Source organism: Saccopteryx bilineata, chromosome 1 (assembly GCF_036850765.1).
Source record: "Saccopteryx bilineata isolate mSacBil1 chromosome 1, mSacBil1_pri_phased_curated, whole genome shotgun sequence".
Classification (NCBI taxonomy): domain Eukaryota; kingdom Metazoa; phylum Chordata; class Mammalia; order Chiroptera; family Emballonuridae; genus Saccopteryx; species Saccopteryx bilineata.
Genome location: NC_089490.1, coordinates 271,321,180 through 271,333,902, shown reverse-complemented (window position 1 = coordinate 271,333,902; position 12,723 = coordinate 271,321,180). Strand labels below are relative to the sequence as shown.

At 50.5% G+C, this 12,723-nt stretch overlaps 1 protein-coding gene across 2 annotated transcripts in view; it reads left to right on the top strand.

Annotated features, from left to right (window-relative positions):
• Positions 1 to 12,437, top strand: part of SLC6A3 (solute carrier family 6 member 3) — a 37,375-nt gene extending 24,938 nt beyond the window's left edge. For both annotated transcript variants that reach the window (XM_066243324.1, XM_066243321.1), the window contains 4 exons: positions 2,420 to 2,520; positions 3,872 to 4,039; positions 4,643 to 4,714; positions 11,019 to 12,437. In XM_066243324.1, coding sequence (XP_066099421.1) covers positions 2,420 to 2,520; positions 3,872 to 4,039; positions 4,643 to 4,714; positions 11,019 to 11,042 — 365 coding nt within the window. In that variant the 3' untranslated portion in view covers positions 11,043 to 12,437. The remainder of the gene's footprint in view (positions 1 to 2,419; positions 2,521 to 3,871; positions 4,040 to 4,642; positions 4,715 to 11,018) is intronic.
• The last annotated feature ends 286 nt before the right edge of the window (positions 12,438 to 12,723 follow it).

Sequence of the window (12,723 nt, the reverse complement as noted above, 5' to 3'; positions counted from 1 at the left end):
ATGCGTATTAATTCTGGGAAGCTTAACTTATGGTGATCACAGCATCACAGAGATGAGATGGTTGGCAACTGTCATTCCATTGAATCAATGACTGCCCAGATGGTATCCCAGAATCCTCACTGTGATCAGAAGGGTTCAGTGTGGCCACTTAATTATGCTGTGAAGACATTCTGATTGGTTCTTAAGAAGGAACAGTTTCCCGGGATGTTGGGACACTTAACGCTGGTGGAGGTGAAGTTCATGTCCAGCTAACCAGGAGGTGACTAGCCTTCAAGACACCAGAGAAACAAGCCGAGCCTGTTCCTCACCGGGGAATGTGACTAACAAATGCTCTTCATCACTTATCATGTGTCAAAGTGACCCTGTCATCGGGCGCCTACAGGTGCAGAATTCCTCACCTCAGGGACATCACTGCTGACCTGACTTCAGTGTTCACACCCAGACACTCCTTCATGAGTAAGAACTATGAGCCCCACAAGGCTGGGGCCTGCTGGTCAGCAGGTGGCCCCCAGATGAGGCTTGGCTCCTGCCTGCAGCCTTGGCCTTTCACCCCTCCTGGGGTGGTGACCGAGTGTCATTTAACAGCATCAGAAAAACCTGGAGGAGGCTTTGTCCCGTCCCTGAGCACTGGCCTGGGCAAGCCACCCACCTTTCCTCTCTCAGTTTTCTCTTCCATAAAACGGGTCATGGTGCCAACTCAGCTCACCTGGCCAGGTGCCTTTGAGGGAATGGGCAGTGAGAGCTCTGGAAACAGACCCATAGCTCCATACATGTATGTGCTGAAGCTAACGGCCCAGTGCTGCTCAAGCCCCAACTTCACATGACCCCTCGTGTCAGAGAAGGGGTCATAATCTTTGCCTCAGAGCCATCAACACTGCAACCTGTTAACATGTCCTGGCTTTGAGAGGCTTCACTGATAGTTTGCATTTCGAGATGTTTTGTTTTTCAATTTTGTTTTTTTCTACAGAAAAGGGAAACATTGAACTTGTACTTTCATCAGTACCTTGACTCAGTACCTTGTCTATCATTTTACATTGTCATCTGTTTCCCATCCCCAAAATAATACCTCATGGAGAGAGAGAAGCTTCCAACCTGCACCCACAGCCCTGAGCTTAGCTGGTGGGGGCTGGGGGGAAGCTGGCTGGACGGTGGTTGTGTGCTCCCCAAAGCCTCAGAGGACAGAGTCTGTATCATTTCTCCAAACAGCAACTCACTTTCCTCTAATCTAAGTGAAACAAAGTTTGCACTTCCAATAAGACTGTACCAGAATACACCAACCTTTCAGTGTACTGAGAGTCCCTGTCGGTCCTAGAGCAGATGGCCCAGTGCCAGGCAGGGCCACCCTGGACCTGCTCGTGAGACCAAGTCCAGAGGGCCAAGGGGACCCCGGTGGATGCTCCCTCTTTCTGGCCTTTGCGTTTGCCCAAGTCCATTCCCCTTTACCCCCCAGGACATTTTCGTGTCCAAGGTTTTGATGGGGTTGGAATGTGAGAAGGAATTCTGAATGGAGGGGCCTTTCTGATATGTCCCCACATATGACACCTACAAGATTTATCCCAACAAGCTCAGCAAACCAGCCGTGGTTTTACAACCAGAACCCTGGCCAAATTCTGAGCAGGAGAAATCACTTTGAGAAAATACTGGTCATCTAGAAATAGCTTTTCTTAAGGGATGATGATTATATACTTACAATGAAATACTACTCATCCTTTAAAAAAAGGAAACTCTGACATATGCTACAACATGAGGACGTTTTGCTGAGTGAGATAAGCCAGCCTCAAAAGGAAAAATCCTGTGTGCAATCACTCGCAAGAGGTCCCTAGAGTTGTCAAATTCCTCGAGACAGAAAATAGGAGGGGGTTCCCAGGCCTGGGGAAGTGAGAGGGGGAGTTGCTCTTTTATGAGAGCAAGTCTTAATTTGGGAAGATGGAAAAATTCTAGCGATCGATGGAGGTGATGGCTACACAATGTGAATGGGCGTGATGCCACAGAACTGTTCACAGAACAATGGTTAATGATGGTAAATTTTATGTTATATATACTTGGCCAATTTTTTAGGTGAAAAATAACAAATAATGCTTGCAGGGGGGAGGCAGGGACAGCTGTGGGACACGGGGAGGAAGCTCTGAGCTGAGGGAGAGGGTGGAGAGTGGGCAGATGCAGTGGCTGGTACCCCACAGCCCTCCCCGAGTGATCATCAGATCTGAGGAGCAAATGTCACCCAGTGTCACCATGGGGGACACGCATGAGGAACCCCTGGTCGGCAAGACCAGTGGGCGGTCTGGAGTAAGGTTGGTCCCTACAGAAGGCAGTCTGGGCTTGAGGTCCAGTGGGGTAAGCCTGGGGGTCAGCAAGCACCAAGGCGCTTGCCTGGGCCTCAGGGAAAGTGCTGTCCTTACCCCCCTGCTTGGTTCCCCAGGCGTGCGGCAGTTTAGCGATGATATCAAGCAGATGACCGGGCAGCGGCCCAGCCTCTACTGGCGGCTGTGCTGGAAGTTCGTCAGTCCCTGCTTCCTCCTGGTAAGGGGCCAAAGGCCATGCGTGTCTCTGCTCTGCCTCAGCTCTCACACCTACCCCAGGGTCCGTCCTGGTGGCCGCAGGCGGGTTTTCACTTGAGCAAGTGGATGTGTTTGTGGCTGAAGGAGGGGGTTCCATGGAGACCAGGGTCTCTGAGGCAGAGGAGGCAGCCGTCATGCATGACGCTGGCAGGGCAGGCTGGCCCCGGAAATCCTCTGGTCTCCTAAAGACCTGCTCCACCCCACCACCCCCAGACCCACTGAGAACCCTCGTGTGGGATCCAGGGTGATCTCCCCCGTCAAGACCCTGTGTGTCCTGCATTCGGCCACACCTCTGCATTGGAGGGGAGGCCCAAGATGAGTGCAGGTACTGAATTCCTGCCTTGAGGACTGAGATAGAATGTAGACCTTCTGGGGTGAGCAGCGCTGGAGGGCACAGTGCTCTGTCCTCGGGAACCCAGACACAGGCACCACTCTCACATCCGGTCTCTGCCTGGCTTTTACCACCTGGGCCATTTCCGCATGTGCCAGTTCTGTTAGAACACAGCCACCCAGCGTTTATGGGCTGCATGGCTCCTTCCACACTGCAGCAGTTGTGACTGATTCCGATGGCTCTCGACGCCTAAACTGTCCCAGAGGTCTGGACAGGTGACTCCAGGTGGCCATTCGAGGCCAAGTCCAGGTCTGAGTGGGGAGTCTGGGAGCTGTGCACAGAGATGAGCACCCCCTCACCCCTGGCTCTTCTCAGCCCAGTGAGCCCACCGGTCTTCTGGGCAGGCCTGGGGTGGACAGGCCCGTCAGGGGCAGCCCGAAGGCTAGTGAGACAGAAGGAACTGGAGGGATCAGGAGAGCAGCGCCTGATATAAACAGAGCTTCTCACAGAGCTGAGCCCAAACATGTGGGAGCTGCTTGTCTGCCTCGCCCCTGCCCTGCCTGGCAGCCTGAGGCCTGTGCAGCATGTCCACCCCCCTGCACTCCAGAGGGTAGAGGTGGAGGGTGTGTGAACTCTAGACAGGCAAGGTGTCCGCGTGCTGCTTGGGCCCCCCAGATGGGGTGGATACGCAAGGTAGAAGGTTGTCAAAGGACAGCTGAGGGAATCTGCACCAGTCAAACTGAGAACTGAGGGGATGTGCACCTCAGGGACGCCATCCTGTGACAGCAGCCTGGGAGCCACCAAACAGCTGCTGGAATAAGCCCACTGCCCAGGTCCCTGGTCTGCAGGTCTGGGCCCCTAGGGCTGAGTTGGCTGGGACACGCCCTGTGGCCTCCGGAGCCCGGGCACTGGTTCCGCTCCACCTCTACACGTCCTACCTGCCAGCCGACTGCCGCCACCTGACCTCTGCTCTTGGTTTCAGTTTGTGGTCGTGGTCAGCATCGTGACCTTCAGGCCCCCACACTATGGAGACTACATCTTCCCTGAGTGGGCCAATGCCCTGGGGTGGGCCATCGCAGCGTCCTCCATGTCCATGGTGCCCATCTATGCGACCTACAAGTTCTGCAGCTTGCCTGGGTCCCTGCGGGAGGTGCGTATATGGACAGGATCCCCGACCTATCCCGGTCAACTGATCGTGAGGCCACCAACTACCTCAACTGGCCTTTCACCTCTCACCAGCCAAACTCTGAACATAAACCACATAAAATCTCAGTACCCAAAACAGGTGAGGCTGTGGGAAGGTGCCCTAGGGCTACGACACTGGAGAGGAAACCTGGCCTCAGAGTCCAAGATGACATCTGCTGAGAGAGGGGCCCTGGAGGGCCAGCAAAGAACATAGCCACTCTCTGTCCAGGCCCTGGGGCACAGGCCGTGTGGGGCAGGACGTGGAAGGAAAGCCAGCTTTCCGAAGCTGAACGTGCCTTTCCTCCTGCATGGCATGTGAACTCCAGGTGCCCCGGGGCTCGACTTGGGCCAGTGGGGGTGCTTGCTGTTTACCTTCACTCGGAGCCCACTGTGTGCTGAGGCAGAGACTAAACTTCTCCAGCACCTACCTTTCCAGCTTGTGCTGGACTCTGCTCCAGGGCCTAAGGGGACCCGATGTTAGCGCCCACAGCTGACCACGTGCTGACCGGGGAGCCTAGTCGCCTGGCTGAGTGTGTGCTGGTGCCCACGGCCTCTCCATCTCTCCTAGAAAGTGGCCTACGCCATCACCCCTGAGAAGGAGCGAGAGCTGGTGGACAGCGGGGAGGTGCGCCAGTTCACGGTGAGTGCGTGCCGCCCTCCCCACTGTCCCTTCGGCCGGATGCCGAAGGATCTGGAGAGCAAGCCTTAACCTTGAACCACAGCCCTCAGAAAGCTGGGAGGCTGATTTAGTCATTCAGCAAACGTCCCCTAACAACACCTTCTGAGAACCCCTAACCTGAGGAGGGGCAGGCAGCAGAAGAAATGTATCAGGTGCAGATGGCCATGGGGAGAAAGAAAGCAGAAAGGGGGCAGAGCGTGACCGTGACGTGGGAGCCACCAAGGAGGTAGCATCTGAGCAGATATCTGTGTGAAGGGAGGAGCCTTCTTTCTAGGTGGGTGCACATCACAAGGAAAGGCCCTGAGAGGTAGACAGGGCAAACAGTAGGATCAGCAAAGGACCTGCCTGCCTCCCTGCAGGACAAGCGAAGAAGAAAAGCCTAGAGCAGCCCAGGCCACCTAGCTGGTCATAGCAGGAGGTGAGAAGGCCCCAGAAGGCCTGGAGCCGGGATCAGATGGAGCCCAGATCTGCTGACATTTCACAGGGTCACTAAGGCTGCTCTGTCGGGGTGGGGCTGCAGGGAGCTAAGGGAAGGCTCCAGGTGACAGAAAGTAGGGGATCATGCCAAGCCCGTGGCAGCATTTATCCTTCCTCCTCACCTTACAACTGGGAGCCGTCTGAGCATGTGTGAGCTTCCACATGTGTTTACCACCTGCTGTGGAGCAGCTGCAGAAATGGCCCTAACGTTGCTGAGAACCAGAGTGTGTGTGTGACACATTTTAACTCCCATACCCTACAAGGTAAGTCATCACTCTGTCTACCATGAGGGCCCCTGAAGCAGAGAGAGCCTAAGGAACACCCTGCAGTCACACAGCTCATTGGTGCAAGGTGATCTGGCAGGCACTCACTTTCCCACCACCTGTGAGACAACCCCAGACCAGGTGAGGGCTGGGCCAGGGTGCTAACGTCAGCTGCTGATGCGGAACAGCCGGTCTTCCGAGGACTTGAACGCAGCACTGACTCGAAAGCCACCCAAGGGGCACGATCTTAGGCAGGGGTGGGCAGGGAGGTGTACTGGGACAGAGAGCCTTCTCTGACACAATCTGACAGGCAGATGACTGGGTGCAGGGTACTTATTCTTGCTTTGCTTTGATCACTGATTTCTGCTCCTTTTTTATTATTTCTTCATTCTTCTTTCTATGTATTTACTGTTATACTTTTGTCAAAATCTTAATTTAAACTTCAGAGCACTAATTTTCAACCTTTTAGCTTTCTAAAATAAGGCTTTAAGGCTATGAATTTCTCTCAAAATACCCTGTTGACTGTATTCCACAACGTTTAACAGTATTTTCCTTATTATTCAGTTCTAAGCACATTTTAATATTTATTGTGTTTATTCAAGTCTGCTTGAATCAATATCCCCAAATATGTAGGGAGGATATTTTATTTATCTCTTTGTTATTGGTTTATAAATTAATTATAAACTGTGTTCAGACACCTATGGTACCTATTCTTTGAAGTATGTTGAGCCTTTTTTACAGCAGAATACCTAATTAATGTATAAACATTACATGTAACTTTAAATGAATGTGTATCTCTAATTGTTGATACATAATTCTTCCTCTGCCCTTAGGATTAGCTTATATATCCTGTTGTTCAAATCTTCTATCACTTTACTAATTTCACTCTGCTTGACCATGAGTAATAAAGAGAAGTTTACAGAATATCCCACCTTGATAGTGTATGTGTCCAGTTGTACTAGTTTTTGCTTTATATGTGTCTGAGCTGTTTTCTGGGGTAGCTACATGTTTAGGATGATCACACTTTCCTGTCCGTCTGAGCCATCTTATCCCCCTTGTGATACTTTTTCTCTTCAAGTTCTTTTTGTATGAACCAAATACAGCTGCACTAGTTTTCTTCTGAGTTTGCCTGAAATATCTTCTGCACATTTTTAACTTTCAACTTTGCATCTTAGAGTTTCAGGGATTTTGTTTCTTTTTTTCAAAACTTGCATTCACTTGGAATTTTTTACTCTGACAATCAGGCAGATTAATCCATTTACATTTGTTGTAAGTATTGATTTTACTATCTTTTTCTCTCTATTTGTTCCATTTTTAATGTTTACTTTCCCCTTTGTTACTTTTCTATGGATTGAGTTTAGGAGAAATTTTTCTTATTATTCTACTTTTTTCTTTCTAAATCTTTAGGACTAATATACTTTATTCTATTCCTTTAATAGCAATACTTGAAATTGTACCATGCATATTTCAGCTCAAGTATATAGTTAAACAATGTCTCAACCCCCATTCAAAATATTATAAGAATTTAAGTCTTCCTTCTGCTGATTAATATGCTATTAGTGCCCCATAGCCCATTTCTGTCTTTTTAAACCCATAAATTAGACAGGATTATTGTTGTTGTTATTACTATTGCTATTTTGTACAAAAATGTTCCCTTGGATTAATGTGCATGTCTAATGTTTGTTTTTTCATCATATTTTTTGGCAAATACATCTTTCTTTTGAGGATCATTTTCTTGCTTTTCAAAAACACTTCCTTCAGACATTCCTTTAAGACGATCTCCTGATAAACTTCCACACTTTTGCAAGTCTGTAAATGCCTTTCTTTTGCCTTCATTCATGAAAGAGAGTTTTCATTGGCACAGAGTTCTGGATTGACAGGCATCGTCTTTCAGCATTCTGAAGACATTAATTCTCACTGCTGCCTCTATCGTCACACTGAGGAACATGCAGTCCCGTGGGGCGTGATCACCACGTGCCTTGGGCCCTTTTCTGTTTCTTTTGCTTTTGGTGTTGCAATTTCCCTGTGGTGTGCCTGGGCAGAGATTTTTTTTTAAAGTTTGTATTATTGTAAAAATATTATAAATAGTTTTATTTATTTATCTCTCTGGGGATGGCTCATGTGTCCAGGGTGTGTGGGTCCGTGATCTTTGTCAGTTCCAAGAATGTCACAGCCAACTGCTCTGTTTTCCTTCGGGGCTCTGGTGTGTGAGACTCACCAGGGTCCTCCAGGTCTCCTACTCTCTCAGATGTTTTCTTAATTTTGTGTCTCAGGAGCACAGCTGTACAATGCACTCTCATCATTAGTATACACAGCTGCTTTTTAGTTATTTATCTGCATAACAAAATAAGCCTCTAGGAACTCCCACGGGAAAACTCTGCACTGATAGTAACCCACATTCACCCACCTATCTGCCCCCTCCCATCTGCCCCTAACGTAAGCACCATCTCAACCTCAGTCTGCTTGGAACATTCCCATGTCCTTTGCACGATATATTTTTTGTGGCATCTCTTCAGTTATTTTGGACTTTACAGAAAGGGAATTATTCTGACTTAATCTTTGGAGTCTTGTTTTTCCCCATGTGTAGTAACAGCACACATTTTCTCTCTTACTGATTCTTATACCCACCATTCAATGAAACTCTTGTAACTCTGTGTGTATCATTTTCAGCAAATTTGGAAATTTTTGGCTATCATTTCTTCAGCATTTTTCTGCCCTACCTCTTCCAAGACCTCCAATTACATACATATATTAGGCCACTTTAATTTTCTTTTTTCTGGTGACTTTTATTTCATATGCTTTCTTTTGCTTTTTATTTTAGTTCACTATTTGTTTTCTCTGCTGTATCTAATCTGCTGATAATCCAGCAATTTATCATCTCACATATTGTACTTTTCTTCTCTAGAAGTTCAATTTGGATCTTTCCACAGCTTTCCTGTCTCTGCTTAACTTTTTGAGTGCAATTATGGTATAATCATGCTTTTTTAACATTTGTATCAGTTTCCATTGGTTGACTTTTCTCATTAGGAGTGAATTTTGCTGTTTCTCTGCATATCTGGTGATTTTTAATTCAATTCCAACTATTGTGAGGTTTATCTTGTTAGGTGCTGGGTATTGTTGCATCCCTTTAAATGTTCTCAAGCTCTGTCCTGGGACGTTGTCAAGTTACTTGGGGACAGTGTGATCTTTTGGGAACTTGCTTTTTAAGATTTGTCAGGTGGGACCAGAGCAGCATTGAGTGTAGAGCTATTTCCCGCTACTGAAATGAGACCTTCATGAGTACTGTTCCCAGTGCCCCAGGAACCCAGGATTTTCCAGTTGTGACGGGGAAGCAGGTACGGTTCCAATCCTGGGTACATTTCAGAGGCTGTTCCCTCTCATCCTGCTGGGTCACTCTTTCTCTGGCCCCATGTGCACTGAGTCCTCAGCTGAACCCTCAGTGGGGGACCCTGTGCTCTCTCAGGGAACCTAGGGCTCCCTGGGCAGGTCTCTACTCGGGGGCATTTCACCCTGCAAACTCTAGCTGCCCTGGTGTCCCCAGCACCAGGGGGCACACAGGCTGTGCCAGGCTCTGTCCCCAGCACCGGGGGGCACACAGGCTGTGCCGGGCTCTGTCCCCAGCACCGGGGGGCACACAGGCTGTGCCAGGCTCTGTCCCCAGCACCGGGGGGCACACAGGCTGTGCCGGGCTCTGTCCCCAGCACCAGGGGCACACAGGCTGTGCCAGACTCTGTCCCCAGCACCAGGGGGCACACAGGCTGTGCCAGGCTCCCCTCCCCTACACAGCAGCCTAGAGACTTCTTGGAGGCATCCAGCTGGGCAGTCTGACAGTCCCCATGCTTCTTTCTTTTTTTTTTTATTTAATTTTTTATCTATTCATTTTTGGAAAGGACAGAGAGAGGGAGAGAGAGAGACAGAGAAGGAGAGAGAGGAGAGAGAGAGAAGGGGGGAGGAGCAGGAAGCATCAACTCCCATATGTGCCCTGACCAGGCAAGCCCAGGGTTTCGAACCAGCGACCTCAGCATTTCTAGGTCCATGCTTTATCCACTGCGCCACCACAGGTCAGCCCCCATGCTTATTTCTCTCACTACCACTGTCCTTGTCATTTGATGCCCGGTGTCTTGACAACCATTATTATGTTGTTTTATTCATTTGGGGTAATTTCAGATGGTAGAATAAATTCAGTCCCTGTTACTCCATCCTGACCAGAAGTATCTCTGTGTTTGGCTGTGGCTCACTCCCTCTGCCGGGTGCACGGCATTCACTGTGTAACCCTGCCACAACCACATCACCTATCCGCCATCTCATGGCTCCCTGACTCTGTCCCATATCACCGACAGTTACGCTTCACTTCATCCCTGGACGTTGCATTTGGCCCACCTGTTTCTTGTGAAATGTGCATCATTGTGAGTTGCATATATAACTTTTAAAACATGTCTTACATAGCTACCCCATAATCTGACAGTTACAACCTCTTTGCTCTGTAGGGTCTGAAATTTCTGAAGTTTCTGGTTGTTCTGACCTCACTCAGGGTGGGCTGCAGCCATGTTCCTGGTCTTCTTATTCACAATCTCATGGCTCAATCTTAATCTATAGGAGTTCTGAGCTGTCCCTAAGAGCGTCTTCCTCCAGAGGAGGTCACCTTCTGCTGCTGTCCGTGGCCAGAACAGAGAGCTGGGGCTCAGAGCTGGGGTCCCAGGCATGGCCTCCCTTGCCCACCAGCTTCCTTCCCAGAGGACGTGGGCTCTGCCAGTGCTGGCGTTACCTGCCCATCGCTGCAGCCCCCCACGAGCCCCCACCCCTGTGTGGCTGATGGACGAGCCCTGCAGTGGGGCCAGCAGCAGACTGAGCATCTTCCCGTCCTCATCGTGACTGGGTCAGAAAGAAGTCCTGCATGCTCTTGTTTTGAAAACATTTAAAAAGCATGGTTCTTGCCATTTAGTGTGATTGAATGGCTTGTGCTCAAAAATAGGCTAAACTCCCAGCTGTGCAACAGGCAATGACATTTGCAGGAAGCCTAAACAGCTGTCCTGTCGATCTCATCCCTCCTGAACGGTAATGAGGCCTGCTTCCACACCAGCCGGGATCACATCAGCGAGATGGAACTGCAGGGCGCAGCCTTCCACTGGGATGTTCCAGAGGCTCCAGGATAGTAATTGTGGGGCTGAGGGGGATCTCAGAGGACACACTTCCGGTTGGGGTGTCCTCTGAGACCAGCTCCAGGTTTGCTGGTGTGCAGTTTGTCCAGCAACTGGTAGCAAGCACACTGTCGAGGCCACCACGCGCCAGTCTGTGAGCTGGTCCATCACTACAGCTGTGGTCCCCAACTTCTCTTTGTTGGGTGATGACTCATTTAGATGAGGTTAAGCAAGCATCAAGTCTAGGGTGCCCCAGGCACAGCACTGGCCCAGCCCCCGTGAACTTCCCGCTGCGTCCCCGCCTTCCTCTCTGCTGAGACCTCTCACAGCTACCAGCTAACCTCTGGCATCCGGATTCACTTCCCAATCCCCCTGTTTCCCTCACAGCTGCGCCACTGGCTCATGGTGTAGAGGGGCATGGAGCAGGAAGACCTTGGGCAGCTGTCCCGCTGCGGAGAGAAGCAAACCGAGACCAAGAGTCCGAGCTTGGACAGAAAAGAGGGCTGCTCTGTTTAACTTCTGCTTCACTGGAAACACACAGGAGCTTTCTCTGCTGTTTACACCCTTGTGCCACAGGAAGAGGGCCTGCCGTTCATCCTGTGTCGCTGTGTCACTTAGTAGATCTGTGCCCGTTCCCACAGGTAGAAACATCATGTTCTGCTCCTGTAATGCGGCTCCCCCACCCCCAGCCGCTGCCCGGAGCACAAGTCTCACTCCTTCTGTGTGCCGGGAAGAAATACGGTAATTATAGGTGCGCTCTGCGAGAGCCCCAATGCTCACAGCAGCTTCCCAAGTCGTTTATTTTGCTCATGTTAAAAAAGCCAACTATCACATTTTGCCTAACTCTGCAGAAGGTGAAATGGGGGAAACTGTGCAGAAGGTGATAAAGTGAGGGCCTCTTGTCTCCACATTACACACGCAATCTGTTCAGAGCCACTGAGGGCGAGGGTCCCGTGTGTGACCGCAACACTATTTATTTGCTTGTAGCTGAAAAAAAAAAAAAAAAAAAAACCTCTGCGGAATCTGTGTGGTTGCCACCACCCCTGTGTGATATGGGGCCCAGTCAGCTCATGGTCACCTCCCTGTGGGCCCCGGCCCCAGGAGAAAGCAGGCTCCTAGTGAGCAGGAGTGTGTCCCCAGCCCATGGGCCCATGCAGAGCCCGGAAGGCAGGCAGCCCGATGACCCTGCTAGGTGCAGCCGTGAGCCGTGACCTTGGGAATAAGACCCCGCCAGAATTTTATTTCTCTCAGGCACACATCACATCAATAACAACACTTTTTAAGTTAGGGAATGGCTTTTTAAAATCATATTTACCTGTAAGTCAAAACTAATTCTCAGAATGCAGGGTTAGTTTCTGAAGATCTGTTTGCTGGTGTTCCAGTTGTTGTTTATTAGAATATTAGCAAAACCAAGTAAAGTCTGTCTGTTGACCAAGGACCTCCCTCCCAGCGCCTCATGTCTGCTTTGAGGGGACGTGGCCCTGGGATCAGAATATTGACTGTACGCTCAGGCACAGCTCTGTACCCGCGACAAATCCCAGGCCTGTCCTGGTTGAGCAGAGCCTTCTGGGCGTCCCCTGCCCTGGACCATGGCCCCAGGCGGTGTAGACCTGCTGCTGGGAGGTGTGGGGGAGGGACTCTGGCCTGTCAGCTGAAGGCTGTCTGCAATGTAGCCAAGAGAGACTGGGTCCGCCCTCTCCTCTCGGGGAGCACCGAGCGCTCCACATAGAGCACCAGTGTTGTCAGTGTCTGTCTGCGTCCATACTCAGCATCACCAACAATAAAAAATGTATCTGAGAAAGATGACCCTGGCTGTGTGGCCACATTTTTGCTAAACCCCATTGTTTTTCCGGGCCGGCTGCCTCGGGCTCACAGCTTCACTCCCTCCTGAGTTCTTCACCTGTTGCTCCCCAGTCCAGAGGGAGCAGAGCCTGGGCCCTGAGGTCTGCTGGACTTAACCTGGACCCTGCCCCAGGCCCGTGCCTGCAGGCTCCCTGGTGCCTGTTGGCTCAGGCCCCCCAAGCACTGTCCTGCTTGCCTCTCTCAAGCCTCCATGTGCCTCATCAGCTTCCCTGCAGGCTCCTACATGGCC